Here is a 12,989-nt window from a genome sequence, read left to right as displayed (position 1 = left end):
TTTTTTTTTTTTTGGTTGTGAGTATATGGGCTTGTGGTGATGAAATGTATCGAAGAACTCTGTTGGACGGGCTTCTTTTGTAACTGTATATGCTAGTAGCTTTACTGCGTTGTGTGCGTGTCTGCAACGCTTTGTTCGTGTGTGTTTCTGGGCTTTGAGGAGATGTGGGATTCGCAAGAAGTGTAGAAAAATGTAATCCGGTATGTACCTCTGAGTGGCTTGTGTGTCATATCCGGTTGGCTGTTGGTGTGAGGCGGGGGGTTTAATGTAGCCGTATATTTAATGTATGTGAGTGTGGACAAAGATGCTTTATGATCACGTTTTGGTCGTGACATGCTTTTATATTGAGTTAGCGCAAAGGCGCAGATGGGGGTCTTGCGATTTGAATGCTTGTGGAGGTGTGAATGAGCAATGCGTACACCCATACATACACATACGCATATATATAAATGTATAATGAGATATTTTTTTTGGTGTGCCTCGGAAGATTGGCTAGCTGATTCTTCTTGACGCAGAAGCGTTTGGTACATAGTGGTGGCCTCACGTTGGAACGTGCTCCGTTTGGCATTTGCTTAGTGAACAACCGTTGTTGGTCGTTTTATTTAATGTTCTTTTTTTTTTGTTTTAAATGTGTAGCTTTTTTTTTTTTTAGGAGAACAGACGTGGAACGTTGCTGGTCCGCTTAATCCTTGAGGCCGTTGTGGTTGGGTGTGCTGTCTTTTGTGGGGTCTCTTCGCACACGCCTTTCTCTCTTTCTCTCTGCTCTCATGAGAGAGAGAGAGAGAGAGGGAGGGAGACACATTTTGGAGCAGCGTGGTGTGTTGCTCTGTATCGACTCGTGGGGAAGTGTGCCCTGTTCCCATCTGTTACTCCAAGGACTTTTCTGCTCTTTATATGTGCCTACATTTGTGCGCAACGACTCCATTATCTTCTCTGATTTTCTTTAAATGTGTTTTTTTTTCCCTCTTTGCCCATGCATGCCCTTTTTTTTTGTTTTGTTTTGTTTTGACATGTGCGTCTGGGTAGGGGCCCACGGGGATATGAAGCGCTGGCTTGGTGTGCTGCCTCTGCATCAGTCTACTTCGTTGTGCGTTGGAGTGCGTGCTACAACATATCTTATGTGGTGTTCTCTCTGGTGCAAAGGGTAGGAGTTGTTGATGTAATGAAGCTCGCGTATACAGTATGTACGCAGGCGAGCGCTTCGGCTTCTCGCTGCGTCGCAGCAAACCTCCCTCTGATGGCGTCTCTTCGAGTGGTACGCCACACACCGGCGGGAGTGAGCCTTCCAACTATCGCTCTAGACGCCAATTTTGTTTCGCGGCGAATGTGCAGCTCTTTGCAGTCGCCGGAAGTCTCTTCCAGATTGCTGGAGCTTATGGAGGCCTTTGCCGAGTCTCGTGAACTCATCACAGAGTCGAGGGAGAGCATTGGGACAGTGTACGCTGCAGAGGATATACGGGACGCGCGGGAGCAGACGGAGAAAACGCTGACGCTCTGGAAGGAGTTGCAGGCCTATCTGACTGAGCTGGGCGACACCGCCGCATTGGAGCGTCTGAAGAGGGAACATGATGTCAAGATGGCGCAGCTGCGTGAGGAGCTGGAGGACGTTGAACACGCCACCGTTGAGGATTGAGGATAGAAATGGTGGAAGCCTGTTGTTTGTTTTGAAGGGAAGAGGGGGGCGGGGGGCTCTGCGAGATGACGAAAAGGGAGGGAGGAAGTGGGGGTGGGTGCATATATATATATATATATATATATATATTGGCTATTACAGCCTTTTTTTTACCATTTAGCGTCTTTTTTTTCTCACTTGGGACCTCATACTCCTGTGGAGCAACCTCTGTTTCTTGTCGCACACTTGTTCAGTGGTGTTTCGCCCCCTCTATACCGTTTGTGCCACGGGGAGTAGGAAGATTTGCGTGAAGGACTTATGGGTCTTCCGGATTTCTTGAAGTTTGTCGCGCGTGCATCGCCAGCTGCGCTGTGTCGAATCCCAAAAGGTGGTGGCGTGGCGACACTGTGCTTTGACTTTGTCCTTATTGATGCCACAAACGCCCATCAAACCATCGGGCTCGAAACACTGGCGGAGTTCCTGAAACAACCGCAGCTGCAGGTGAGACGAGCGATCATCTTTGCCATGGATGCGCAGCGGCACCGCGCTGGAACGTCACGGAGCCACCGCACTCACACAACGGTAATTGACGCAGATGTTGCTATCCAACAGCTATGTTGTGAGTTGGAACGGCACTACAGGCAGCGTCCAGGCGGTGCATCGCTGCAAATCCTCATCAGTGGTCGGCAGGTCGCTGGAGAGGCGGACTACAAGATACTTGATATGCAGAGGCAGCTTGTCACTCAAGCACTCGCCGCTGGTGCAGAGGTGCCGACGTTTTGCCTCATCTCTGAGGACTCGGACGTGCTCTGTGGGGCCCTCTGTGGGCCAGCGCCGCACACCGTGTCGATTGCAACAAAGCTCCACGACACAATGTTTGAGATGTGTGTTTTGCGCTTGACGCACGTCTTGGCATACATCGCAGTGTGTGTGGAGGCGCTTAGCGGCGAGAATGAAGAAGCGACGGGGCCGCCGCTCGATACCAACACGCCAATATCAAAAAGTGAACAGGAAAAACTGGATGTGGTGGCGGTGGAGGAGGGAGAGGAGGAAGAGGATGTGGTTCGCCGCAAAAAGCAGGACGGCCCTATGGTGGCCACCGGTGCCTGTGTTGCGCTCAGCGATTCTGATAGCGACGGAGAGGATGGTGAGGAAGCACCAGTGCAGACGCTTCCCACCTCTCCGCCTACCATCACGGCACAACACATCTCCACAGCAGAGATTCTGCAGAACAGCTGCGTGGATCTAGTATTTCTCTTTGTCGTCGTCATGGGCAACGGTGGTAATGTTCCACCTGTTATTCGCGGGGTGACAAAGGTGGACATTCAGTCCTGTTGGAAGATGTACTGCCAAATGAAATACAACACCGCTGAGCCTGGGCGCGAGAAGGAGATGGGGCGTAGCCTGCTCTGTCTCCACGACGCGGTTGAACGTACTGAGCAGCAGTCAAATAGGATTGCCTCCGTTGTGGTTGACTGCTCGTTTTTGCGCGGTATTCTAGAGGCAACACACTATGCAGACACACAATCACGCCCTCCCGTTGAAGAGGAAAAAGAGCGGGCTTTGCTGTTTCTCTCCCAGGCTGTCTATACTACAATGCGATACATAATCGCATGTAACCTTCATCCCGGCGTCACACTGAAAGATACGTTTCTAGACGCTCGGCCGCTGATGGAGACGGAGGTCGCAGTGCCAAGTCTTGCTGCCTTTCTCTGGGTGCTGGGACAGTCAAGGAAAAAGACGTTGTACTTCCCATTGGTTGGTTTGGCGACGGAGGGAGTACTTTCGAGTGCTCCAAAAGGAATGTCAGCCGTTGAGGCAGCTGTGACGGCTGCACAATCTCTTGGTAAACAGAACGAAAGTAATGTGATGCTGCAATGTGATGTGGCCAATACACTTGTGACTTCGGGAGCTGGGACGTCACATACTGTGCAATTGCAAAGTCTTTTCCTCCAGAGGATGCCATCAAGTTCTCGGAAAGGTATCGTGGCTTGCATCAACGATTACATCGAGAGAAGTGCAGGGGCTGGCGATGCCCCCACTGCACCAAGATTGGCGCTTTTTTCTCGTCTTATAGCGACGTGGCAGCGTACTGTAGCCCCGCACATCTCGACGTTGGAAAACGTTGCGCGGCGTGAGCACTTTGTCTCTCCTTTTACTGGAACTGTTATGGGTGGGGATGTGGCGTCCACTTCCGCAGGCGGTGGGCCATCGAACCGATCCAAAGACGTCAAGATGTCGTACAGCTTCGAGCTACGCCGTATGGCTCCTGTACTATCAAGCCACGACAAGACGCGTGCCGGTGCCTCCACACAGAATTCAGCCCTCTTCCATGCACTGCGCGTGTCGTATGATTATGTGCAAGCACCTCCTCAGGCACTGTCAGCAAATGCTGTCGATCCCACTGCATCCATGCCCACCGTGGGGAGGAACAAGAAGAACAAGCCACACCTTCGGGGAGACCAAAGAGAGGCACCCGTGGCAACGACAGTAGCAGACGGTACTGATGGTGACGACGACACGCAACCCCCCAAAAAGAGGACTAAGACTGTGCCAGCCTCAGATGCCCCGAACACCAATGAGATGGATGGAGATCACCCAGGCAAGTACCGGCGTCCTGGTAAGAAGGAACGAGAAAAGTTGAAGCGGAAGTATAAGAGCTGAGATTTGGGATATTTTTCAATCCGTACGATTAAAGCGAAGTAAATTCATGGATAGATTGTAATGCTCTGAGTCGCTATGGAGGTGGGAGCATGAGTTTCCTTACCTTCCTTTTTTTAATATTGTTTGGCTACTGACATGTTCTGCGCAATATGTGTGATGAGCACATTCTAGGGTCCATATATCTCGTTTTGCTTTTTTCTTTTCTGCTCGGTTGACGCGCATCTTTACAAGGCCGCATGCGTAGCAAGGCGTCACCGCCACCCAGGAAACCACTGGGTAAGTATGAGTCGGCCACAAACTCTCTGCCCGCCGGCAGTTTTGCGCTCACCTCGCCTTCTGTGACGCGGAAGACTCTAAGGTCTGTCATTCCCGAGGATGCAGTTAGGTCATCTATCTCGCAGCTTCCTTTCTCCGAGACTAGACTCCAGGAAGATGGAGAAGGCTACTCGCCGAGTGAGCTTATTGTGCCGTTTCACTTGGACCTTGCAGCTAAACTTCTCAAGCACCAAGAGCGTAATGAGAACCATCTACAAAAGTCAGACATCCTTGGCCTACAGGTTGCCCTGGATAACTATGCGGAGGGTTTGCTCTACTCAACGCGTCAGATGTTCATGCATGAAAATAAATGCATGGTGCAACAACTCCAACGGACAAAGGATGTCTCAGCAACCCAGCTCTTTCTCCAGGTGCAACGGGAGCTACGACAACTCGTAGATGACGACTCCGCAGCAAAAGAGCGGCAGCTTATCGAAAAACTTTCTGCTCTCCTCGAAGTGTAGTGAGGGGGTTGGGCACTGTATTGGATGATTGCTGTTTTCTTTTTTTTTTCTTTTGTTTTCAGAGGGAATTTCTCGTGGGAGTCGTCTCACACATGTCTGAGCCCTGCTCTCGTATCATATCGTCCGATGCCGGAGGGGAGGCGAAGCCGCTCTCTGCTTTGTGGTGGGGCAACGCCCATGGTGGTGTACAGGTCTGACAACATTCTTGTGTTTTCTTCCCCTCTGTATGTTGTTTAGTTGAGATTTTGGGGTGGGAAAGGACTCAGTACAACGAGTAGCGGGCTAAGACGCCATCTAGAGGGGTCTCTCGTTGGGAGTTTCTGTGTTGGCTAGAACTGGAAGGTACGTGTGAGGAAATTCGTCCGATAGAGCGGCATCGGGATCCCTCCGAGATGAATGTGATGGATGACGACTCCTCCACGTACTGCTCCCGACATACACGTTTGTCACTGTCGCCGTCGCAGACTCCAGAGCGACCGGGCACTGCATCGCAGCACCTTGCATTAGTGACGGACTGTGCTTCTCCGCATAATAGCAAAGTGAGCGAGGTGGCAGAATTCTCAGCAGCAGCAGCAACAGAAGATGAAGCACAACGGCAATTAGATCAGGAGGACCATCAAACTGCTAATGATATCTCAAATACGAAAGATCTAGCAGCGCTACCAGAAGAGAATCAAGCATCGCCGCGTCCTTCTTCCCATGCCGGGCAATCGGATACAAATATGCAAAACGGCGCTTTAGGTAAGTGGGGGGAGGGTGGGAAGAATTCAGCTACCCTCGGAAATGCTGTTGGCTGTGAGGATGAGGGCACCAACGATGATGATGATGCGTCATCCATCAAGTTTCTGCTTTTCGAAACGCCCTCACGTGCGTCTGGTTCACCAACACAAAGCAGTATTCAGTTTGTGCAGAATCCTTCTGCCTTGACATTCCGCGAAGCCAGCGGCAGTCGTTCACAGAACGGTGCTTACGCTACCCACAACCCTCATGCAAAGGACGGGAGTAATGTCCCTGCTTTGCCAACGGGTGAAGTGAGGGAGGTGGCAAACGACGGCACTGATGTCGGTGGATGGTGTCTTAATGAATCGCGGGGCTCCGAACAATTGGCGCCAGCATCCACCGCCACCACCACCACGTTCAAGCGCCATACAGGGGCGAGCCATCCCCCTTCGGAGGATGGCAGTCAGCAGCGGAGGCATACCAGCTATAACAGCTCTGTGATTAATAACGGCAGTGGGCGAGACCCTCGTAATGGGAAAATGACATCACCGTCGTCACACACCTACAATGGAAGTCGAAATTCATTTTTCGGCTATGGGAAGGAGCAAAGAGGAAGTATTCAGGATAGCAGGAGTAGCAGCTCTGGACGGCTGCCGCAACGGCGCAGTACCAGGATAGGGAAGGCCCATGGACGGCTACAGCTGTCGAGCGCCCCGGTATCAACGCGCTCCTCCTGCTCGGAACGTAACTCGGTGCATGATGAGATGGGGTTGCGCATGCAAAAAGCAGTCGTGTCGCCTCGACGCGGGGGCGCACCTGCAACGCCGCGTAAATTCACCGGCAATTCTCTTCTCCGTCAACAACATGCGACACCACTCCGCGCTGCGCCTGGTACGAGCCCAGCGTTGGAGCGCTACAAGCAGCATCGCTTGCTGGAATCACCGTTGCGAGGTCGCCATGAGCGGAGGGAGGAATTACTGGAGATGCTGGACGAGGAGATTGAAGCCGTGCGCGACGAGGTGGAGTTGAATGACCTGGTAATGGAGGATGCCATGCTCCGCGACCCGTTTGAGCGGTTATATCACATGAACAATCGCCGCGACCGAGATGAACGCCGCTGCCGGCTCCTGCACTTTATGAAGTTGGAGGAGGCGAAGGAGCGGCTGCTGGCCGAAGATGATGAGGAGGAGTTGCGGCGTCGTCAACGCCGGCAGGAGTCCGCACGGCGCCGCGAGGAGGTATTTGAACGCCTCTATTACGTTACACCCCCACGTCTCAACAACAGCCGCCAGAGCATACCTAATAGTGGCCGTGGCGGGGATGCTTCTGGCCATCGCAGTACGTACATTGCCGATGATGGCTTCTTTCACCGGCTTTACAATGACGCTGTTGAGTCCATGATACAAAAGCGCGAGCGAATGCGACTGGCGGAATCAGAGCGGGAACAGAAAGCGGTAGAGGAACTCCTTCACTCCCGCATTCTTGCCCGCCTGGAGCTTAAGAGTTCCCCGCAGCGGCTGTATACACCGCAGCAGATGGAGGAACGTGCCACCAGTATTCGCCGAAAACTTGTGCAGAGCCCAGATCGTCTGCGGGAGTTTCTCCAAGAGAATCAACTGACAAAGAAGAAGGAGGAACTACTCGCATGGCGCCTCTCGCGGCAGGGGCGCATCAATGCAGCAAAGCTAGCACAGAAGAAGGAAGAGATGGAGCTGAAGGAGTGCACGTTCCATCCCAAGACAAATAACCGCTTCACTTTNCGAGGTGCTGCAGGAGTGAAGAGCCACACGAGGTCCACGAAGGCATCAGCGGCCCGACAGCGGAAAGACAGTTCCGATACGTCGCAGGTGATGTCGCCACCCCGCTCATTTTCGCGTACGCAGAAGCGAGCATGCGAGCAGCTCTACGTGAAGGCCGTGAAGCAGCGCGAGCGGCAGAAAGCGCTCGTTGAGGAAGCCGCGAAGGCTAAGAAGCTTGCCTTTCTGAAGAGCAAGCTAAAAGAAGACCACCATTTTCGTCGTCGCGTAGAATTAGACCCGTCCTTAGCAGAGCGTTACATGGCCTCATTGGCTGTGTGAAGGGAATTACAAAGAGAGAATTGCAGACAAATTGTGTTTTTTTTTTTTNTTTTTTTTTCTTTCTTCTTTTTTGGCTTGTTGGGGGAAGGCGAGTGGAAAGAGTCTCGTCGCGTGTGTGTATGTGATAACAGTAATCTGCTACGCGTCCTGTAGCAATGCTAATGTAGCTGCTGCACAGTTTTTCCACCAACAGAACAGCAAAGGGCCGAATGATTTTTGTATACTATCACCTCCTTATTAACCCATCCCCATGGAACTGTCCTTTACAGGTGACACCTGTATTGGGCAGCAGGGCACCTCTGCACTGTGTGACACATCGGCGTAGCAATTCAAGAATACGCTTGATAACGTTTTTTTTTTTTTTNTTTTTTTTTTTTTTGCTTGCCTTTCCGTTCCATTCCTTTGTTGTTGTTGTTTTTTCTCTTGCATCTGTATATAGGACGCAGCGTGGGTCGGGCGTGGTGCGATGCGGCGTGCGGCACGCGCCTACGCTTTTGTGAGGCCTCCGTGGAGGCATTGGGCGTGCGGGACTGGGGCGATGATGCAGCCGTGCTGTGGATGCTCACAGGAGAGCGGAGCGACTATCGCCACAAAAACAGTACCATCAGCGACTTCCAGCAGGACTGAGGCACCGCATGTGGTGCAGGGTAAGTGGGACCCAATGGCAACGCTGACGGGTGTTTTCCGTTCTCACCCCTCAGCGCTGCGGTTGCACCGTGAGCTGACGATATGCATCGCGAACGGTGACGCGGAAGGGGCGGCTGACGTCGCCTCTGTGCTGGCACAAACCGTGAGGCGTGTGGTGCAGCAGTCTAAAGAAGACGCCGATACAACAGGGAAGAACACGACACCTGATTTATCTATAGGTGCTTCCAGTTCAACTAGTGGTGAATATGTCCCCGAAGTGGGGCCAGATGATATTGAGCTCTCAGTTGAGCAGACACGTCGAAGTATGCTCGCTAAGAACGGAGACAAAGCTGCAGAGGCCTTCATTGAGGATTGTGGTCGGTCTGCATGTGGCGCCGAAATTGAGTCCCCCGTGAGTGTGGAGTTGCCTTTCTGGAAGCAGCCGAGTGCCCTTCGTGTGACATTGCTCGAGACTGCCTTTGAAATGACGCTGCCTAATGGCGATCACGTGGAGAATCCGTTGAACTCTCTGAGCGCGCAGGCGGAGCAGCACGAAAAGGAGCGGATGTCCCTCCTCGACGAGTACTTGACGCGTGAAAAGGCACGATGGGAGGCACAGAAGAAGGGCATTGGGCGTGTTTTGCTTTCCACCGCGCAGCGACTCGGTATAACACCAGAGGACTTGCATAGTGCGCTGCACGAAGGGGGCAATACGCGTGCGGTAAACCACGACGGGCGTCTCCACGTGCTGAAGCACTGCAATCTAATTGTGCGTGGTGAGGCGCCTGAGATGATGGAATTGCTGGAGAAGGGCGCTAACGGGGACGTGGGGGCGGTGGCAGCGGAAGAGTTTGAGGTTCTTGTTCGCCGAATGGAGAGCAGTGGCGCTCCTCTTTCACCATCCGAGAAGGAAATGGCGCTTTTTGAGCTTGTGATGACAAAGTCGAAAATGCGGTATGTTGTTGGCCTCCACCGTGAGCTTCAGCTCGCCTTAGATGGGTCAGAGCCGTTGCGCAAGCTCGCATCCCAGAATGTGGTGTCCTCCTCCGGTTCTGAAGTGTTTGTCCAGAAAGCGATTGAGGCTCTCAATAAGGTTGCGCCCAACGGCACCGAAACACGTGCCGAAGAGGTGGAGCTTATCGAGGCCGTGTCCACTCCTGTCCTGCCCTTCACGTTCATGCTGAAGATGTGTTTCTGGTTCGACACTACGCGGTGATGAGCAGGGCGTAGTGGCTCCCCCCAATTCCAAAAATAAGATACACACACATTATCCGAGTTGAGACGCATGCTCTTTTTTTGTTTGGCAAAATATTTTTGAACTGTGATTGCCTCTCACTTTTTGTCTTCTCTCTCCCTCATCTTTTTTTCTGTTTCCTTTTCTTTCTCGCTGTGTGTGTCTGTCTGTGTGTGTGTGTGTGTGTGTGAAGAAAGTACACCGCGACCATAGGTGTGGGCCTCGGCGAGAGAGAGAGAGGGGGAAAAGGAACGAGAAGGGAAAACAAGAAGGAAGGAAGAACTCAATATACCATTAGACATACGCTTGACTCCTCCCTCTCTGGTATGACCAAGGGGTGGGGTGCTGCATCAGTGGAGCAACGAAATGGTCAGGATGAGACCACAGAGTTGGTGGCGTTTCGTGGTGGTATTTTGCCAGAGTTAAACAATGGCCTGCAGCGGGTTGGTCATACGATTGTGGTCTACAAACACGACCTGTACTTATATGGGGGATATGGCCTGAAGAATTCGTATTCGACCAGTATATTTTGTAATGTCAAGATGACTCTGCAATGGAGAGAGATACGGGGTGTGGGTGTAGTGCCGTCGGGGCGCGCCAATCACACAGCACTAGTGCATGATAGCAAGATGATAGTGTTTGGAGGTCATCGAAATTTGGAGGTGTTTGATGACCTATACATTCTAAGTCTTGAAACAATGCGGTGGGAGAAGGTGAATTACGACCAGGCGCAGGGTCCTGGTCCTGTCTTCTCGCATGCGGCCGTGTATGTACCGCCTACACAAACAATGATCATCATTGGTGGGTTTCACCAACGACAGCACAACATGTACGTTGCCCACTCTTATGATATCCACCACCGCGTGTGGAATGGTATTCGCGGGCCAGATTCGGTAAACCCACATCATCTTCAGATGTGTACTGCTGCATATCACAACCCTACAACGTCCCTCATTGTTATTGGCATGGTGGAAAAGGATGTGCTGACTTCCCCATCGTGCGACGTACCTACAGTACATATGATGAATGTACATTCGGGTGTGTGGGTGGAGGTCAACACACCGGCCTCTCCAGAAACTCCTATTCCATTCCGAATTAGCGGTGTGTGGGAGTACTTCATCCGTGAAGTCATCAGTATGGGTGGCGCCTACGACGATAAACGCCAGGAGTGGTACTTTCCGCTTTTGCTGGCCCCCATTGAGAATTGTCTCGGGCGGCGGAGGGCCGACAGAAGCTCCTCTATATCAACTACGGATTCGAGAGCAAGGCCAAAGACTAAATCAAAGAGCACCACTTACGGTTTTTTCAAGCTTCAACTGCGGGACATGACGTGGTCTATTGTTCCTACAAAATTTCCCAAACGGGTCATTGCAGAACTCATGGCACGCAAGATGTCAAAACATACTGGACAACCGGAGCGGCAAAGTGCTGCCAGTCAACGCAAACCCAAAACCTCGAGCGGGAAGAAACATCTCTTACCGCTTTACTCTGTGGGTGGTGTCTCCCGTTTTCAGCACAAGTACGCATTTGTAGCGATTGATCCCTCAGGCGCTCGGCGACAGCACTCAGGCCACAAACTCATCGTTATGCACGGTGGGATGTCTCCTGAGGATTACGTCATGCTTTTATTTACACCCATATTAAAGAAGACTGTAGTCTCTTCACCTAGTAACATTGACTCCTTCGTCGCCTTTTCTGAGAGTGAGACAACAATGACTATTTCACCGTTTTGGCAAACTTCCACCAGCGCGGAGCAGTCAACTTCGTTATGGGATGAGCACAGCGATTCTGAGGGCGAACTCAGTCGTCTCATTGCGGACGGCACACAGAAGAAGGAGTCAATACCCACTATTGAGGATGATGTTGACTCCAACATTATGCTTGGACGGCTGCGTCACACTAACAGTGACCCCACTTTGCTGCCCATTCTTCCAACGACACGAAACGCCAAGAATGTAAATCGTTTTGCAGTCCTTTATCACCCTCGGAGTGCTGTACATAGCGACAAACTCCTTCCAGACTCTGTGTGCCCTGTTGCCGTTATGGAGAAGGAGGCAGATGTCAAAACATGGGCGGAGAACTTTTATTCTGAAACTCGACAGTGGATTGCAACACATATAGCAGCGGCGAGGGAAGAGGAAAGGGCAGCACGCCGAAACAACAGAAAGGGACGGCATCTAAAGAAACTATCGGGTGCAGAAGCTGAAGGTGACGACTCTTCCGATACAGGGTCTGATGTCTCCAGGGATTCGGGTGAAACAAAGACCAAACAGACGTCGACGGCGAGGACATCGCTCCATCCACAGAAGCCAAAGGATTTCTTTCTTGACAAAAACTTGGAAGTCTTTGGTTTAAGCAAATGGGAGGTTCGAAGAGCGTCGTATTATAACAAGTCGCCCTTTTTGCTTCCTGGCGAAACGTTGGATACGATAGGGCGCCTGCGCATGGCAGTAAAACGCAACCCAGAGGTTCAACGACTTCCATCAACAGTGTTTCAGCGGGCATCACTAGGGAACGTGACGGATATTGGTGGAGCCACTGCCTACCTCCTTATGGAGGCTGCACTGGCACGTTTTGAAGATGGTTCACAGGAATCGAAACGCCAGCGAGCGATTATACGTTGGCGGTATCTCCGTGTGATGGTGCTCAACGGGGAAGCAGCGTTCATTATGCATCGCGCTAGGCAGGACGAGGGAAGGGGGAACGGAGTGGATGTTTCGAGCACGGAGCAACTCGCCCTTGTGCCAGAGCTTCATACAAAAGGTGCTACTCCTACAAAGGTGACAGCAAGGCCCATTCCATATGCCGTTCCATCACTGCCTATCCACACAGTTCGCTCCTCGGAGATGACTCCAAGTGGGTTTGTGATGTATCACTGTGTAAAGAATGTAAAGTAAGCTGGGAGTGGGGTGCATTGCTGTCACCGCATACCGCTTTTCTTTGTGTTTTTTTTTTTCCCCACTGGTTGTGTCTCCGCTTATGCATTCCAGATTCACGTTCTGTGTGTGTGTAGGTGAGTGAGATGGATTGACAGAGAGAGATACAATGTCTGTGTGTGTGTTTGTTTGCTTTGTTCGCTGCTTCTTTGAACTGGATTTTTTCATCACTCTGTTGCTCCTCTGGAGGGGAAGTAATTTTTTAAAAAAGTATGGCGGATTTCATAAGGTGTTCTACTGACATTACAACGTTCTCTTTCCCTTTCGATGAGCTGCTCCATAAATCGAGAGAAACTTTACATACGGGATAGTTTATCTACACGTTTATATATATATATA

At 51.5% G+C, this 12,989-nt stretch overlaps 6 protein-coding genes across 6 annotated transcripts; all 6 read left to right on the top strand.

Moving 5' to 3' along the window:
* Positions 1-1,324: 1,324 nt before the first annotated feature.
* Positions 1,325-1,633, top strand: DQ04_04851050 (hypothetical protein; the record flags this gene model as incomplete). The annotated part of the gene is made up of 1 exon (XM_009313836.1): positions 1,325-1,633. The coding sequence occupies one exon, from the start codon at positions 1,325-1,327 to the stop codon at positions 1,631-1,633; it is 309 nt and encodes a 102-aa protein (XP_009312111.1).
* A 297-nt stretch (positions 1,634-1,930) lies between these two features.
* DQ04_04851040 (hypothetical protein) lies at positions 1,931-4,276 on the top strand (the record flags this gene model as incomplete). Its single annotated transcript, XM_009313835.1, has 1 exon — positions 1,931-4,276. One exon carries the CDS (start codon positions 1,931-1,933, stop codon positions 4,274-4,276), a length of 2,346 nt encoding a protein of 781 aa, XP_009312110.1.
* A 236-nt stretch (positions 4,277-4,512) lies between these two features.
* DQ04_04851030 (hypothetical protein) lies at positions 4,513-5,055 on the top strand (the record flags this gene model as incomplete). Its single annotated transcript, XM_009313834.1, has 1 exon — positions 4,513-5,055. One exon carries the CDS (start codon positions 4,513-4,515, stop codon positions 5,053-5,055), a length of 543 nt encoding a protein of 180 aa, XP_009312109.1.
* Positions 5,056-5,447: 392 nt separating this feature from the next.
* DQ04_04851020 (hypothetical protein) lies at positions 5,448-7,853 on the top strand (the record flags this gene model as incomplete). The annotated part of the gene is made up of 1 exon (XM_009313833.1): positions 5,448-7,853. The coding sequence occupies one exon, from the start codon at positions 5,448-5,450 to the stop codon at positions 7,851-7,853; it is 2,406 nt and encodes an 801-aa protein (XP_009312108.1).
* Positions 7,854-8,319: 466 nt separating this feature from the next.
* DQ04_04851010 (hypothetical protein) lies at positions 8,320-9,696 on the top strand (the record flags this gene model as incomplete). Its single annotated transcript, XM_009313832.1, has 1 exon — positions 8,320-9,696. One exon carries the CDS (start codon positions 8,320-8,322, stop codon positions 9,694-9,696), a length of 1,377 nt encoding a protein of 458 aa, XP_009312107.1.
* A 344-nt stretch (positions 9,697-10,040) lies between these two features.
* DQ04_04851000 (hypothetical protein) lies at positions 10,041-12,611 on the top strand (the record flags this gene model as incomplete). Its single annotated transcript, XM_009313831.1, has 1 exon — positions 10,041-12,611. The coding sequence occupies one exon, from the start codon at positions 10,041-10,043 to the stop codon at positions 12,609-12,611; it is 2,571 nt and encodes an 856-aa protein (XP_009312106.1).
* Positions 12,612-12,989: the final 378 nt, after the last annotated feature.

Source organism: Trypanosoma grayi (assembly GCF_000691245.1).
Source record: "Trypanosoma grayi strain ANR4 Tgr_485_V1, whole genome shotgun sequence".
NCBI lineage: Eukaryota > Euglenozoa > Kinetoplastea > Trypanosomatida > Trypanosomatidae > Trypanosoma > Trypanosoma grayi.
This window is presented reverse-complemented; position numbering and strand designations above follow the sequence as displayed.